This window comes from Brachyistius frenatus, unplaced genomic scaffold, assembly GCF_029030835.1.
Source record: "Brachyistius frenatus isolate BFR_SWC_R1_liver_20210118 unplaced genomic scaffold, ASM2903083v1 Contig_4, whole genome shotgun sequence".
Taxonomy (NCBI): domain Eukaryota; kingdom Metazoa; phylum Chordata; class Actinopteri; family Embiotocidae; genus Brachyistius; species Brachyistius frenatus.
The window spans coordinates 1766321-1784251 of NW_027210603.1; the positions used below are offsets into that span (position 1 = coordinate 1766321).

The following is a 17931-nucleotide window of genomic DNA, read 5'->3' on the forward strand; positions in this document are numbered from 1 at the left end:
ACTTCTTGGAGGTCCTCCATTTTTTATATGAATCACACTTGCTTAATAGAATAACTGAGTGTTACAACCCCGTTTTCAAAAAAGTCGGGGCACGGTGTAAAATATGAATAAGAACGAGCAATTTATGTAAAGCCACACAAAAACTGTTTAATAATGTTCCTGAACATAAAATATTTAAAGAATTTGGGGGATTTCGTCATCTATGGTACAAAATATAATTAAAAGATTCAAAGAGTCTGGAGAAATCTGTGAACGCAAGGAACGAGGCTGAAAAATAATATTGGATAGTCGTGATCTTCGGACCGGCAGGCAGCACTGCATTAAAATCAGGCAATTCTGGAGTGGAAATCACTGTATGGGCTCAGGAACACTTTTGAAAACCATCGTCTGTCAAATATAGTTCTTTTCTGCATCCACAAGAATAGGTGAAAGCTGTTATTCAAATATGACTTCCCCCGCTCAGGCTGAAATAATCCTAATTCTGAGCACATAAATAGTTTGCTTCATCGAAAGCATTCTGACGATGGGTTCCTAAATCCTGGATGAGGTCATCTCGCCCGACAAATAAAAGCAAAGTGAGTAGAGCTGAAATGATGATCAGCTTTCATATAATTGGCTGAGTTGTGATCATGTGATTGCACTGGGGAGGATACTTGGGGATGAACATAGTTACGTGGTGCAGCAAACCGTCAAGAAACCTACACAGATTTCGGGTTTGATAATTTTGTTGGTCTGACTTGTTTCAGATTCATTTTAAACCAGCTTCAAAAAGACAGAAACTCCAAACTGATGTTTAAACCATTTTTCATCCATGCATGAATCACAGGGATGCAACTGGAGGCAAAGTTTACTGAAGATTTGATTTTATATTACCAGTAGATAGCGCCAGAGAGACGAGCAGGAACAAACAACTGGGTCACTATTCAAGATTTATTTGCACAAGTAAGTGACAGAATTTCTCTGCAGAGTTAAATACACAGACTCTAGTCTGCATTTGAACTCCTCAGGAAAGATGAAAAACTACAAGTTTTATAAACTCTAAACAAAAACATAAACTATGTGTAGTTAAAAAAATTTTTTTAAATGCATTCAACTTATTTTCACCTAAACAGAGCTTCACAGCAAAGATCCTCACAACTCTAAAACTGCACAAACTACACAGTGTGGCCAAACCATTTTACTTAAAGGTGTGTGTAAAGTTTCCGCTGTGGCTTGTTTGTCTCTACGTACGGAAATGTCAGATTTTTCCAGTAAAAATTAGCTGAAGGAGCAAAATGTTTTAATGAATAACAGGATGTTCTAGTTCGTTCACAACGTATATGAAAGATGTCAAAGGTCACCTTAAACACACAGTGAATTACTTGAAAAGCTAAATCGATCGCATGCGTCACTACGCAAATAGAAAAATACAATACTTTTTACATGTCACATTTTAGATGTCTGAGTTGTTAATAGCTCTAACGAATAGTGATTTAACCTTGCAGGGTGTTCAATGCTGTATATGATTTTATTTGAATGACTATTGTCAATAAATCTCTTTTCTTGTGTGTGTTACTTCTATCTGTCCATGTGGTGGATATTCTCCTTTCTCCCTTACAACAAAATGTGATTTACAATATTCCCTTGACTGATTACAATATTTGATTTTGTTCAAACATCTCTGCATGTCACACTCTGGTGCGTTCAGGGTTTAGTCTGATTACTGGAAGTGCTTGTAAAATCAGACATTTGTAGTGTTTTTTTTATTCGTATCAGCTGTAAATTCTAATAAATGTTGTCTATTTCCAGCCATCTTTCCAAATATAGTTGATCTTCCTACTTAAAAAGGATTTTTCAACAAGACTTATAACTGAACTTTACTGCTATTTACTGATATTAATAAATTAATATAAAATTAATTAAATTATTTATTTATAATAATTTAATTATATACATTTAATTATTAATTAAATTAATAAATTACTACTAATAAAATAAATTAATAAATTATACCATTTGATGAATTAGCTGCCCGTGTTCATCGACAAAAATAATTCATTGATTTCAAAGAATACACAAACTCATCCAAACAGTTGCTAATAGAAATCGTCCAGGTCGCCTGACGTCACAGAGGATCTGTTTGCAGCACGTGACTTCGAGCAGACGCGAGCAGCAGTTGTCTTGAACGCGCCCCGGTCTGTGATTATGAAACGTCGCGAGCAGCGGAGTTTGTTTCGGGACAGCGTCGCGGAAAACATCTGGATATAAGTCGAGTCAACAGAGGTGAGTTCGCTGGTTTGCAGGAAGAAACAAGGTGCTGTAGTGAAGGTTTGTCCCGTTTATGAATTTACTTGAAATCAGTGGGATAACGAGTGTCTGACTTAAACGTCAGCCAACTTCAGCTGTGAGGATGGTGATGACGTCACGAGAAGCGTTTGTTAGCTAGCTCACGTTAACGAAGCGTTCAGCAGGCGTGTAAATAACCGCGTATGAAACGTGTGTGAGACACGCTGCCGATGATTTTAGTCGGCGTTAAATACCGGCGTTATTTTTAAGACTGATCCTGTCAGACAGACGGTCTCGTCGGTGATGTCCACAGATACCAGAGAAGCTGCGACAGAAAAGGGCAAAATGCGGACAAACTCCGTGATGTAAAGTGTGTTTACAGCTGCAGCTTGTATTTGTAATGTCCTCAAACCTTTTCAACGACACACCTCGTTTTATAACATCCATACTACCTAGTATCTCATTATGATTTAGTGCTTCCCAGTACTGATTATGTTCAACGTAAAGTACCCGGATGTCCGATGGTGCTACAGTGGACGAAGCTTTTGGGTCTGAAAAATTAAGCAGAAGTGCCTGAAGCTGCAATACCACCGAGGGCCGCTAGAGGTCGGCTCCGAAAAGCCTCCGGCTCCATAGACTCCCATTCAACTTCTCTCATCAAATGTGACGTCAATAACAAAAATTCTGCAAGTTATCTCTGTGTTTTTAGCTAAAGTCGCTCCTTCTTATTAGTTTTCTGGTGGTCCATCTGAAAAATAACCCTGTCGTTAATTAGAAAATAAACCTTTAAAAAAAAAAAAAAAAAGATGTTTTTGTGGGCGTGTCTGATTGATTGACAGGCCTGTGGTGCAGTCAGGTTACAGCAATCGGTGGGCGGCACATAGTATCGTCAGGTTTCTAATCAGATTAGTCGGACCCCCAGCTCGTCCAAATATGGTCACTTCCTACTCCAAACCACTTCGAACTAGCAAAGATGGCAACGGACAAAATCCGAACTCGATGCCTCATAACGGCCGTTCACAAACCGACGGGTCCCTTTAGTTTGCTGCTCGGTTGTTTACCGGTACACTGGTACAGTTGTATTATTGTCCTGTGCTCAGTTTGATATTAAAGACTTTTAAAGGGATCAAATCACATGTTATCCATTAAAAGATGTGACTCTGACCTTTTTGTTAACAGAATAATTTTCCCAGCATGGTTTTGAGTGATACTAACATATGGCTGTCAGGCTTTGAGACAGACAGTAATATAACACTTGAGACAGTTGTGCTGCCACCATGAAAGCTGCTTCAAGATAACTGATCTTAATCATCTGATCTTAATGGCCACGGTGATAAAACAGCTGTAAGCTGCTGATAAAGCAGAGCTCCTTTATGCGCTATATTGTTGTTTTATGAGTTGCCTGGAAGTCGTACTTTTTGCAGCGTTTTGTCGTTTACCGTAAGCGCTCTACAACCTTCATCCAGTCACAGATTATTTCCACATAAATCAGCCTTATTCTAACATGTTTTCGAAATGCTTGGAGATATTTGTTTCTCTCCTGAATCATCACTTGTTTACTCATTGTACAAAGTGCTGTTAAATTACCTTTTTTTTTTCTTTTTCTCCCTCCATTTGATATGAATTTGTTTCATTTAGTTCAGTTATTGTGTGCAGGGCAGGACAACATGTGCGTTTTCACTCCTCGTCCGCTGGTTGGCTGCTTTCTGAAGGTGAAAGCAGCAGCTGGTTGGTCAGTTGAGGAGAAGTCCAGAGGTTTGAAGGTCCAGTTTGTCATTTGACAGGAACACATTTGATGTAAGAGTACAGAAAAGTTTATAATCGTAACGGCGTGTTTGTTTATTATGTGAAAAATAAACATCAGCCAGCAGCATTTTTTTTAATTATTTTTTTAAACTGCTTTAAACAAAACTGACACTGAAGACAGTTTTTTTTATAATTCAAACTAGCAGGCTGATTATAGAGGATTGATTTGTGGAAATCTGGTTGTTATTCAGCATGTTTTCAATCCCTTTAACATCTCAGGATGTATTCGGTGTTTGTGGGTAAATGTTTTAAATGAGTTTGAGCTCACCTAAGATCATGTTTTTTCTTCTTCTCAGAACATCAATGCAATGCTGCTTCTCCGACGCTGCAGCAGCCTGACTCGACTTCCTCTGAACAGTCAAAGGTACAGAACTGCAACAAGACGCTCGTTTGTTAGCACAAAATACACCTCTTTTTTATGCTTTTGGGGACTTTTACAAGTGTAAAAGTCCCCAAAAGCATAAGAAAAAATAACCTGCTACCCGACAAACAAATGCACGTGTTGTTTGCACAGAAAGACGAAGGCCTCCAGTGGCCTTTACAAGTGTAAAAGTCCCCAAAAGCATAAAAAAGAGGTGTATTACAATAGATCTCTGTCCTGTATTTCGCCGTATTTATGGCTATTTGTGTTTTATTTGTCTGTTTCCGTGTTCACCTTGCTCGTCTGGCCGATAAAGCTGATTCTGATTCTTTTCTTTTCTCAGGTATCAGGTGGCCTCGTGTGCAGTTCGTCTGTAGCGGCAGCGGCAGCAGCAGCAGCAGCGAGGACCAGAGATTGAACCACCGTCCCAGCTGGAGACATGCCCTCGCCGGGCTGCTGGCTGGGGCCGGAGCCGTGCTGGCGTACGACCTGCACCGCCACAAGGTGAGGACGACACGAGGCCTGCCGGTGCTCCTGAATGTGACGTCTCAGCGGCATCTGGAAGGAATGTCTTCAAATCCAGCGTTTAACCTTTTCTTTGACCCGAGAGGTGAACGGATTTGACTTTTTGGTGGTCAGAGGTCAAAAGGTCACCGTGAACTCGCGGAAACACGTCGGTGGCCATGACTCTGAAATGAATGCGCTAGTTGTGGACAAAAATTCCCACAAAGGTCTTAATATGATAAATTATGAAGGGAAGAAGTTTTATATCCAGAAGGTCAAAGGTCAACTTTACAGCAGCGTCATTATTATTTTCTGCAAAATGTATGTATATATTTTAAACATTATTAAAGTTATTAGTTATTAAACATCATAACTCGGGAACAGACAGAGAGATCGGGGTCATATTTCATGTTTAAGTTAAGTCTTCACTGCATGAGACATGAATGATGTAAACTGTAACAGAGTCAAACCAACATGAGCTGGTAGTTGAAGTTTAACTGCTGTCCAACTTCAAAAGCAATTTGAAATCACACACACACACACACACACACACACACACACACACACACACACACACACACACACACACACACACACACGTGAATAATTAACATTTCTGAAGTAGTAGCAGTCGTGGTACGAATCCTGCATCTAGTTCATCTTTCTGCTTTAATGTGTTTCATCCTTCACAAGTAATGTTTGTTTTTAAATGATGGAAAAAATAACCTGCTACCCGACAAACAAACGCACGTGTTGTTTGCACAGAAAGACGAAGGCCTCCAGTTTCACTGTTGGTGGTGAAAAGGCTGAAACTCGTTACTTTCAAACGTTGAATTTGTTTTTTAATATTTTTCTGCCTGCAAGTGATCGATGACCCGATGAAGTATTAGAAGTCTGCAGGTATCTCGGTGAGTACGTGAATACTCTTGTTGGTTTTTTTGCCAGGTCATTAAAGTGCCGTCGCCTCTTTCCCTGTTCAGGCTGAGCGGGCGGACGTCGCCGTGCCGACCATAGGGAGAAGCTCCTCTCTTCCCGTCTTCAGCCAGGAGGAAGTGGCGAAGCACCGCTCTGTGAAGGACGGCGTGTGGGTCACTTACAAAGGTGGCGTCTATGACATCACCAAGTTTGTGGCCATGCACCCCGGCGGGGATAAAATCTTGATGGCAGCGGGCGGCGCCCTCGAACCCTTCTGGGCGCTGTACGCGGTGCACAACCAGGAACATGTGCTGGAAATCCTCTTGGAGTACAAGGTGGGACACTTGTTGGTTTCTGTTGATGATTAAACTGAAGGGAACTCTGGTGCAGCGTAGATGAGACTTTCCAAGAACCACCAGCGTCAAGAGAATTACAATCATCTTTATTTTGTATTTTTTTACACTAATTTTCTTTGGGCAAGAAAAGACACACAAAAAAAACCCAGAATAAAACTAAACAAAACCACAGCAAAACAAACAACAGTGCAGCACATCAACAAGGTTACCAGACACTTACCTTAACTTCAACCATAAAATTTGTCCAATAAACAGAACAGTCAACATTACTTAAACTTGAATGTAATTATACACAAATGGCACAGCAGCCTCCAAGAGGGAATTAATTAACATTTTAAGAGACAAAAAACAACAACACATGCGTGAGGTTAGGGAGGTGAAGTCACCGGCCGATTTCCTTATTCTGACAAATGTGTCTTTCTTTAATCTCAAAAGAAAAGTCAGCGTTTACATATCATGAATTTCTTTGATGATTTCAATCCAGTTTTCTACTGAAGGTCGTCGGTTTGTAATCATTTACGAGTATTTGCTTTTCTTTTTTTTGCGGCTACAGTTAATAGTTTTACAGTTTTCAGGATATAACTGTCATTTCCTGTTATTCCTAGCAGGTGGATCGCTGAGAATAATCCTAATTTAAAGAAAAAGGTTTATTTGAATCTGTCAGTGTTAAGTGGGGTTAACAGCAAAATAATAAACAAAAGAGAACTGTGGTTGAAACTTCTGAACTTACCTACTCAAAAAAAGAGACGAAAAACACAAGGCCCAACCAAACAAGTAACTTTACCAAAAAAAGAAGCAAAAACGGATTAAACAACAATAAAATTATTTTTTTTTTTTAAAAAAACTGGAGCTCACCGCTACGAAGTCTCTGCATTTATCAGTTTGCTGAAGAAGAACATGTTTGACTGTCTGGTGCAGCTACAGAGAGGAGAGCCTGCAGTCGCCTTGGCGACCTGACCTTTAACCTGACAGGCTGCAACCAATCGGCTCGGACGGGTCCACAAACATGCACAGATTCATAATGTGAGAAGAAATGGAAATATTTACTTTTAACGAGCGCTGGAAGAGTTTGTGTTTAAATCAAAATGCAAAAACAAAAAAACATCAGTCAGACTATAATCTTATATCTTCATAAATACAAACATTTATTTCACTCATCAGTCATGGCTTTTTAACAGTTTTGTCAGTTATTGACCAATTTTCTCCATCATCATCATATATTTTCTAATGATTATGTTTAAGGCTTTTGTAAAGAAGACCCCAAACTTCAGCTGATTACATTTGTGATGGAGGTTTTGAGTATTTACTATGAAACTGGTGGAGAAGAATATCAACAATGGAGTCACTCAGGAAAATACATGTTTTCAGTAAACAGTCTCTCACAGCAGTCAACGATAAACAGTGGAGCATCACTGACCTCCATTTAACATTCAACAATAACAAACCCGGTGTGCAGCTTCACCACGAGTTCTGCTTCACACTGGAAAAAAAGAACTTAAATGATATTAAAGAGTAGAAAACGCATGCGCGAGGAAAACAGATCAAATTAACGTCATTTGGTTACAAAAATCCATCACAGATCAGTTTCTGGTTCATCTTTGACCTCCAGCTGACCTTAATTTGCTTAAACAGATTTACAGCCAATAAGATCACCTGACAGATCCTGTTTATAACCCAGTAAATCCTCTGGTGTGTAAAGTTTTTAGCACAGCTGATAAAAATCGATGCCAAGTTACAATAAACCTTTGTCTTTATTTCGGTACTTTTCGTGTGTTGCAGTTCAGTCACGATAAACATTTACCAAACTCAGTCATATAAACCCATTAAATATTGTTTGAGGTGTCTTTGAGACATCCAAACAGACGTTGACATGAAAGTGTCGTTGCCGTGGGTGACATGAATTGAATATCTTCTCACATGAACTTGTCATTTCTGACACACGGCCGCTGCAGACAGGAGAAGAACTGAGTACCAGCACGCCCTCTAGTGGTCAGTGAGAGAACTGCGTGGCTGACATTTATCAGCTTAAAGTGACCCTGTGTAGTTTTTTTTGTTGTTTTTTTGTAAACAAGGTCTTCACCTTTTGGATTCTTATTGTTGATGAAAAGTTGAACATATGTCGACTGGTGGTGTTGGGTTCGTCCCGATGAATAAAGCCTGTGTGTCTGCGGTTGATTGAAGGTTGGTGAGCTGAGCCAAGAAGACGTGAAGAAGCAGCAGGCTGTAAAATCCTCGGACCCGTACTCGTCCGACCCGGAGCGCCACCCCGTCCTGCGCATCAACAACCTGAAGCCCTTCAACGCCGAGCCGCCTCCCGAATTCCTCTCCGACAGCTACATCACGCCCTCCGCCTTCTTCTTCAAACGAAACCACCTGCCGGTCCCTCAGGTGGACCCGGCTTCCTATCGGCTCCACGTGGAGGGACTCCCCGGAGGGGCGCTGACGCTGTCCTTAGAGGACCTGAAGACTCGGTTCCCCAAACACACCGTCACGGCTACGCTGCAGTGTGCCGGTAACAGACGCAGTGAGATGAATAAGGTCAAGCAGGTGAAAGGACTGAACTGGGGCATCGCCGCCATCAGTAACGCCACGTGGAGCGGCGCCAAGCTCAGGGACGTCCTGCTGGCCGCCGGCTACAGCCCAGACGTGACCCAGTGGGCGCGCCACGTTCAGTTCGAAGGACTAGACTCGGACGTGATGGGGACCACCTATGGAGCTTCGGTCCCTCTCGGCAAGGCGGTCAGCGAGGAAGGTGACGTGCTTCTGGCTTACGAGATGAACGGCGAGGACATCCCTCCGGACCACGGCTTCCCTGTGCGGGTGGTGGTGCCGGGCGTGGTGGGAGCACGCAACGTGAAGTGGCTGGGAAAGATCGTGGTGAGCGGAGAGGAGAGCAGCAGCCACTGGCAGCAGAACGACTACAAAGGCTTCTCCCCCGGGACCGACTGGGACACGGTGGACTTCAAGTCCGCTCCCGCCATCCAAGAGCTGCCCGTTCAGTCCGCCATCACCACGCCGGCGGACGCCGCCGTGATCGACCGCAGCGAGGAGACGCTGACGGTGAAGGGCTACGCGTGGAGCGGCGGCGGCCGGGAGGTGGTGCGTGTCGACGTGTCGCTGGACGGGGGAAAGACGTGGCAGGTGGCCCAGCTGAGGAGCGGCGATAAGGGACGAGCCGCCGAGCCGTCGCCGCCTCTGGGACGAGCCTGGGCCTGGAAGCTGTGGGAGGTCACGGCGCCGCTCCCTGCTGAGGTCGGGGAGCTGGAGATCGTTTGCAAGGCGGTCGACAACAGTTACAACATGCAGCCGGACTCGGTGCCGCCCATCTGGAACCTGAGGGGCGTCCTGAGCAACGCATGGCACCGAGTGAAGGTGAAGATCAGAGAGGACGAGAGCAAGGAATAAATTTGAAAGGTTTTACAGCTGAAGCAGAGTCAGACTGGAGTGAACTTGATTTAAATATTCTGCAGGAATAAGGAAACACAAAGTGCCATATTGTGAAGTATTTTTGAAACACAACTTGGGCTGGGTATATATATATATATATATATTATATTTATATATATATATATATATATATATATATATATATATATATATATATATATATATATATATAATATATATATATATATATATATAAATATATATATATATATATATATATATGTATATATATATATATATATATATATATATATATATATATATATATATATATATTATTTTATGGGTAATAATTTTAATCAAGGCCAGCAATTAATGTTGAATTATTTTACTGAACAGAGCAGCTGGATACTGAGAGCAGGATCGACCTGAATTATCTCAAACAAAGGAACGCTTCTTTACCTGCACCTGTGTCTTTGATTAAAAAGTAATCTTGCTGCTCAGGCGACGGCGTGAAGGTTTAGCCGTGTTTATACTGTCCTGGATTTTGTTATTTTGACTTTGAAAAAGCTTGATGCAGTTTTATAAGTAAAAGAAACTCACCAAACATTAAAACATCTTCTTCTACTTTGACTTATTGATTCCTGAATGTGGTCACGGAGGAAACAGGATATGAATGGATTCAAACCACCTCCTGAAAAATGTTGGTTGAATGTGAACAGGAGGTTCAGAGGGGAGGACAGTTTATTCAGGATAAAAACTAATTGGATAGAATACCTTTATTATCTCTGTACATATTTATAAAACAAAATGTGCAGTGCAATACACACATTTATAATAATATAAAATACAAGTATGATAAAAAGCAAGTGGCATCCTGTCAAACAGTGTATATAAAATATTGCACAATTTCCCATAAATTATTGCACATCTTGCATCATCGACTCTGAACACATCTACAAGTGAAGCCGTCCTCACAACCAAGCAGCCAAACACGACAGGTTGAAACACCAATGTTCAGATTTATTCCAAATAAACAACTTTAACCATCAAAGAAACATGAAGTGTGAAGATGAGTGTTGAAGGTGGAAGGAAAAGTTCAACCAAACCAAAGCAGGAGATGTGGAGCCTCAAAGAGAGAGAAGGACAATGAGGGCTGGTGTTTGGAGCTCTGGTGGAGACCTGCACAGGTGCCACCACGTTACCTTAACAACCACCACGTTACCTTAACAACCACCACGTTACCTTAACAACCACCACGTTACCTTAACAACCACCACGTTACCTTAACGACCACCACGTTACCTTAACGACCGCAAGCTCATGCAGGAAGAGGCCACATGAGCCACGGCGAGCAGAAATAGTCGTAACAACCTGTATTAAAATCCTGCTTCATAATCTGGTGTTTTCTGGGTTGAGGAATGAACCAGGAGTCAAGATGTTGTAATGAGGAGGACGGATGTTCTCCTGCATGTTTAGTACACAAAGAGGTTCAAGTAGTTCCCATAAACCGGATATATTTCAGTAGTTTCAGGGATGCATCTGTGACGCACAACTGACTAAAAGCTGTGGTAAGCAGAGCTGCGTCAAAAACAGATAAAGACATCGATACAAACAAATTGTTTTGTGATCCTTGTATGTGGTTTGGTGGAGTTCTACGCTTTCATGTGTCAAAGGAAAACAACATTCCTCGTTTCACCAGACTGACCCAAAAGTGGCGTAATTCTTGCTTGTTCCTGCGTTTGGTTTCTTTATGTTTCCTGTCAGAAGTTTTTAATGACATACACAACAATGACAAATACAGGACGCTGACTCAGACTCAGACAGTTTTTCTGTTGCTTAGGTCTGCACATTGTATCACATTGGTGATAAATGCAAACCAGTGCAGGAGAGCTCGGTTTTATTTGGTCTTTGTGGTGAGTTGTGATGCAGTGAGGAATGTGGAGAGTCTTCGAGGATGTTCTTTAATAATCACTGAAGGAAAAGGAGTATTAAGCCCAATTGTCTATATGGCAACGTTCGAAACTTAGTGCTAATGTGCAAAGGTCTGCATCATATCATAGTATTGTCGGCTTTATGTTAAATTATTATTACTCTTCCCTCTCAAAAAATGTAACTTCAAGCTCTGCTGCTGGCATACGGTACAAATATAAACTCTGTGTGGTACCTATGAGGCTGTATGATGCCAACCATGCACTCACATCTTGAGAGCAGCTGGTTGACAGGCTCACACTTCTGTTAATGTCAGTTTCATAAACAGCAGTCTACATGGATCTCCTCCCAAATCTGGAAAGAATGCACATTTTGAGACTTTCATAAGATAAAATCGGCCTTTTTGTAATCCGTAGTTGAATATTCGACATAAAAGCAGATGTTACATTTTACACAACTGCAAACTAATCTAAAATGATCAAAAATATGACACTGCTGATGTGCTCAGATTATCGGAAACCAAAAGGGGAATAAAGATTTGGCTGACTGACAAAACCCAAATTATATTCAATTCTTGGAAATAGTCACACGTTTCTGGTAAAAACTGATCAGTATGATTCAATTTAACCAGTTCTTCACGAAAGAGACAAAATACATCAGCTGTTAAGTGATCTAAACACCTTAAGTCATCTTAGGGCACCAAACATGGTAAAGTCGAGACAAGTTTCACAGGACAGTTTTCCACTTCGCCTCAGTCCATCTGAAATAAGCTCCGCCCAGAGAAGCTTATTGTGTTTCTGCATCATGTTTCTATCCGGTTTCTTCTTTGCATCGAGTTTTAACCTGCATCTGTGGACGCAGCGATGAACCGTGTTCACAGACGATGGTTTTCTGAATCGTTCCTGAGCCCATGCAGTGATTTCCACTACAGATTCATGTCTGTTTTTAATACAGTGCCACCTGAGGACCCGAAGATCACATCCATCCAATATTGGTTTTCAGCCTCGTCCTTTGCGTGCAGTGATTTCTCCAGATTATCTGAATTTTTTCAGGATATTATGAACCGTAGTTGATGAAATCACCAAGTTATTTGCAATTTTAAGTTGAGAAACATTATTCTTAGAAATAGTATTGCACTATATGCCCACGCAGTCTTTCACAGTATAGCGAACCTCTCCGAGATGCTCTTTTATTTCCCAATAATGTTACACACCTGTTGCCAGTTAACCTGATTATCTGAGATGATCCTCCACTTTGTTTTTTTTGCATTACACAACTTTTACAGTCTTTTGTTGCTCCTTTAAAAAAAAAAAAAAAAAAAATTAAACTCGTTGCTGGCATCAGATCAATCAATTTCAACATTTGATATGTTGCCTCAGGTCTATTTTCAACTAAATATGGTTTTAGATGATTTCCAAATCATCGCATTGTTTTTATTGACATTTTACACTGTGAGTTGTAAACATAAATATTTGTCCCAGGTAATACAAGTGTGGTGAGGACAGGAATGTGGAGACGGAGGGCGAGGGTCCTTCTGTGGTTCGGGCCCATAATTGAGCTGTGATACAGGTCATCTAGTACGGTAGTAACACCAGGGATCAACAAAACAGCTGTGAACCTGGAGAATAACATGGGGGGTGTCTTAGAGGTAGATTTGTTCAGGGAGAGTGCCTTCACTTCAGTGCCTTATAAAGAGGCTAAAAGCTCACTACTGTAGGCTCGACTACGGCCTGTTGACGCCATAAATTGGTGGAGATGGAGGAGTTTAGTCCCATGTCCTCCCTCAACAGCTGTATAATTTAACAGCAGACACACTGGCAGGAGGTCAACTGGCTGCTCTTGCAATCCTCATTCTTCAGAGGTGGATCATCACAGCCACGGGGCTGACTCATGCAGCTGACTGACTTAAAAACTGCCGGAGCACCCAGAGAACAAAGAGTCTGCTGTGGAACTCTGCTGAACACTTCTCAGGCTGTGAAGCACCAGCGGTGGATATCTGGGATCGAATCTCTGGATGATAAATTTGACTATGGACCTCACAGGGCTGCTGGCGCTGCTGCTGGTGCTCAGCCTCAGAGGAGGCTTTTGTGAAGTGGTGCAATGGACAGAGTTAGATGAAGCAAAGGTAAGATTAATGTGTGAAAGCTCACTCTTACAAGATATTTTTAAATGAATCTGAACAGTGAGTCCATATCTTGCATGTGTGGATGTGGCTTTTAATATTTTGTACAAAATAAGTTGATTTAAGGTATTTGTTCAAACTCATGAGAGCTTTGTGGTTTTGCTTTCAGGTCTATTTGAAGCAGTATGGTTACCTGAATGACCCCGCTGACCCACAGGACCCTCTTCACCTGGAGGAGGTCATTGAAGCTCTCAGGTAACATAGCGTGTGTTTAGCCTAGAAAGGGGACTCATCTAAGTATGTTCATTACACAGCAGCTCTTACATCAGGGTCCTCGTGGAGCAACTCTCTCTGACAGTTAATGTGGTTAGTGTCTGTGTTTGTTTGTTTTTAAGTTTGCAGATGTTTGACAGCCTCTTGTCTCACCAGGGTCTTGCAGAGGGTGAATGATCTGCCATCTACTGGAGAATTAGATGAAGCCACCCTGGAGGTGATGAGACAGCCCCGCTGTGGTTTGGAGGATCCCTTCAACAAGAAATTCCACAAGTACAGAGTGATGGGTGAGTCCACAAAAGAATACAAACAAAAATGACAGGGAAGAAGTTTTTTTTTTTAAAGGCTCCAAATGAATGAATGAATGAAAGCCTTTGTGGAGGAATTTTCTTTGCACAAGAACATCAACCACAGAACACCACATAATTTGACAAGACAACATCAGACAAATAAGGATAATAAAACAACATTAAAACATCACAAAAGCCTCATTTGGAAAATTAAAGGACATTAGGTGCAAAGGATGTGATGCCTTTTTTTGTCCTCATCCTGGACATGCCGTACCTTCACCCCAAAGACAGGAGTGTGTATTCAGACCATAGAGGGACCTTGTGAGCTAAACTCGTAGTGTATTGTCTGTCATGTGATGCTGCACATTGGTACAAAAGATAGCTCAATCTTTAAAGGCAGCCATTTCCATCTCCTTCATTTTAAGCATGTGGTAAAAGTACGACTGTAGAAGTAGTCTTTCCCATGTTAAAGCTGACAGTCTGATTCTCATGGAGTTTACAAAATGTGTTAAAGGGAGTGAATCAGAACATTCAGTATACCTATGTTAAATAAAAGTTGCCAATGTAATGTTTTAATGTGGTCAAATCAACAAAGAAAACTTTTTCAACATTTTTGTTCTCCTTCAGGTCATTGGAGAAAAAAGAGTCTGACCTACCGCATCTACAACTACACCCCTGACATGGTGAAGACAAAGGTCAGTGCAGCCATCCGCTCTGCCTTCCAGTACTGGAGCGACGTGGCGGCTTTGACCTTCAGAGAGGTCGACTACGGCAGAGCGGACATAAAGATCTCCTTCCACAAGAAGGACGGCTACTGTGCGGTCCCGTTCGATGGCCGAGGTTAGTTTTCTTCATAAATATACTGTGGAGGATCACCGGGCCAGCCGGGTCATGTAATCTCTTCTGTTGTACCACCTGCAGGTCATGTACTGGCCCACGCTGAGTCACCAGAATCCGGTATTGTCCACTTTGACGAGGACGAGTTCTGGACTGATGGAACATATTATGGCACTAATCTGCGTATTGTAGCGGCCCATGAAATAGGCCACGCCCTCGGCCTGGGTCACTCCCAGTTCAGGAGCGCTCTGATGGCACCGGTCTACGTTGGGTACCGCGCCAACTTTAGGCTGCACTCAGATGATGTGAAAGGCATCCAGGCGCTCTACGGTGAGTGTATCAGTGGAGCTGAAACTGGACCACGACTTCATGTGGTCTCTATGCAACTGTTGACTGTGCAGATATTATAAACCTAATGAACGCAAAACACAAGTAAGATTTTAAGAGAACGACTAGGATAATAATTCTGATTGTTATAAAAGAAATTGCAGCAAAGCTAGATTGTCCAACTCAAAACACTGACAGCATTAAATCAGAGTCTCCCGCTCGGAGTGTTCCTGAGCCCATGCATTGATTTTTAATAACATTAAAGGGATCATCATCAAAAAATGTTTGTCATATGTTCATACAAAACTCAAATATCAACCGATACACTTAAATATTTGTGGCAATATTGGCACAAAAAAAAAATCCTGACACTTCAATGTGTGCTGTCCACCGTGTTTGCTTCTATTCTGCATTTTTAATTGGTATTTATGATGTCTGATTCAGAACAGAGTGCTTCCTTTTATCAGAAATGGAGCCTGTCCACATTAGAAAATCCATCTGTGTCCCTGTCAATCAACAAAAAATGTTTTAATATCTTCTATTGATGCCACAATTTGTTGTCTGATATTCCTGTTAACTGTATGAGGTCTGTTTAGGACCCTTTCACACTCTGATCCACTAAGTATCTGATAGAAGTAAACAAACAGGAGTCTAAATCATTTAATGTTGAACTATGACGACTGCATCTGTCTGGAACGGAAACTTTATTCATGTAGTTTGCAGATCTCAAAATGAGGAAAACGTTCTTTCATCCTAAAATCTGTAACTTCTCTGTTTTAGGTAAACGCATCAGCGGCACTTTAGCTTCTCCAACAACTCCAGACAGTCTGTTTCCAACAGAAAGCAGCCAAGGAACTGAGGACATCCCTGATCCCTGCACTGCCTCTCTGGATGCCATCATGTTAGGCAAGTTATTGATCAACTGGAAAAAAGCTCCAACTGCATGCATTGTGATCCAATTTAACGTTAGACTATGACGTGTAAACATCCTCAGGGGACAAAATTATGTATTTTTAAGTTAGAAGTATTTGTGAGCTGCAGTGTATAAAACTCCAAAAATGAACATTTCAATCTGTGAGTTTTCAAAGCAACACGAAACAGGAATCAATCAAGTTTCAAAGGAACCAAATCATAAGAGAACATCAGTCAAAAAAGCACCAAGCAGTTTTAACGATCAAGTTTGTGCAACAGATATTTGTTGGCTTCGAGTCCTTAACTATGACGACTTTGCGTTATTTATGTCCTGATTTTTATAAATTGTTATCAACATGTTATCGTTGTTTTAATCAGGTCCATGGAGGAAAACCTTTGCTTTTAGTGGTGATTATGTCTGGACCATCTCCAACCTGGGACACAACACGCCGATGAAGACTGACCAACTGTGGAGGGGTCTCCCTGGAAACCTGAACGCTGCTGTGCACTCTCTGAGAACCAACAAGACATACTTCTTTAAAGGTGGACTCGTGTGCAGTGTACTCTCCGGTCTGCATGTAAAAGCCTGAACGTAAAGTGTTCCTGAGCCCATGCATTGATTTCTAATAAAAGCTCTGTCTGGTCTCAGGCGATAAAGTGTGGAAGTACACCCAGTTCCGGCTGGACTACGGCTACCCCAAACGAGTGAAACGGATCCCTCGTGATATTGATGCAGCCTTGTACCTGGAGATAAACAAGAAGCTGGTCTTCATCAAGGTACCTATGAGAAGCAGCATTAAAAACATCCATATTTAACATTGTTCTTGGGAAGAAATCCTTGATTTGTACTCCCTCTCTTGCCTCTGCAGGGTTCAGAGCACTGGCAGTGGGACGAGCTGAAGTACAACGACTTAACTTTCTACCCCAAACCGCTGAGCATGCTGTTCACCGGAGTCCCATCCGCTCCCGACGCGGCCTTCACCTGGACCAACGGCAAGATCTTCTTCTTCAAGGGGGACGAGTACTGGCGGGTGAACAAGCTGCTGAGAGTGGACAGAGGATACCCGCTGAGCAAGAAGGAACGCTGGATGCAATGCTAGAGTTTATCCATCGGGGGGCACTAGAGAGCTAAAGCAGGGCTGCTGGTTCCACTCCACGGGGCATTGACAACCACCCAACCTCAGCCGTAGTCATACATAGTTAATACTCAGTGATCACATGAATACAAAATAAGAGTAATGATTGATTTTATTTCACTGGATCTAATTACAACTAAGCTGGCTGATATTTGTTCAGTCCTTGTAGTTTGTGTTTCTGTGACTCAAACATTGTGCAACCTTTTGTATGATCTGGGGAAGAAATCAAAGCCTTCTGCCTTTTTTTGTTGTTGTTGTTTTGCGTTTTCTTTCAGCCATATGTGTTGGATTATGTGTTGTAATATTTTCCAAAAGATGTAACGTGACGATGGGAGTGTGCACTCTGTTCAGGGCACATGATTCCTCATGAATCACACTGGATCTGTGACAAACAGTGGGACAAATTAAAGAAGACGTAAAGTCCAGTTAAAACTTCCTCTCTGATTGCAGTTCTGTCACCAGAAAAGTTGTTCCCACAAAAAAGGGGAAAAAATAGAGAAATATGTAG

At 41.7% G+C, this 17931-nt stretch overlaps 2 protein-coding genes across 2 annotated transcripts; both read left to right on the forward strand.

Moving 5' to 3' along the window:
* Nucleotides 1-2290: 2290 nt before the first annotated feature.
* On the forward strand, nt 2291-9746 carry suox (sulfite oxidase). Its single transcript, XM_069709392.1, is given in 6 exon segments — nt 2291-2307; nt 4368-4435; nt 4776-4802; nt 4804-4936; nt 5917-6186; nt 8389-9746. Coding segments are annotated over 5 exon segments (1710 nt in total). The 5' UTR covers nt 2291-2307; nt 4368-4379; the 3' UTR covers nt 9613-9746.
* Nucleotides 9747-13555: 3809 nt separating this feature from the next.
* On the forward strand, nt 13556-17827 carry mmp19 (matrix metallopeptidase 19). Its single transcript, XM_069715189.1, has 9 exons — nt 13556-13651; nt 13818-13903; nt 14078-14208; nt 14839-15051; nt 15133-15378; nt 16156-16281; nt 16666-16830; nt 16937-17064; nt 17157-17827. The coding sequence occupies exons 1-9, from the start codon at nt 13556-13558 to the stop codon at nt 17385-17387; spliced, it is 1422 nt and encodes a 473-aa protein (XP_069571290.1). The 3' UTR covers nt 17388-17827.
* The last annotated feature ends 104 nt before the right edge of the window (nt 17828-17931 follow it).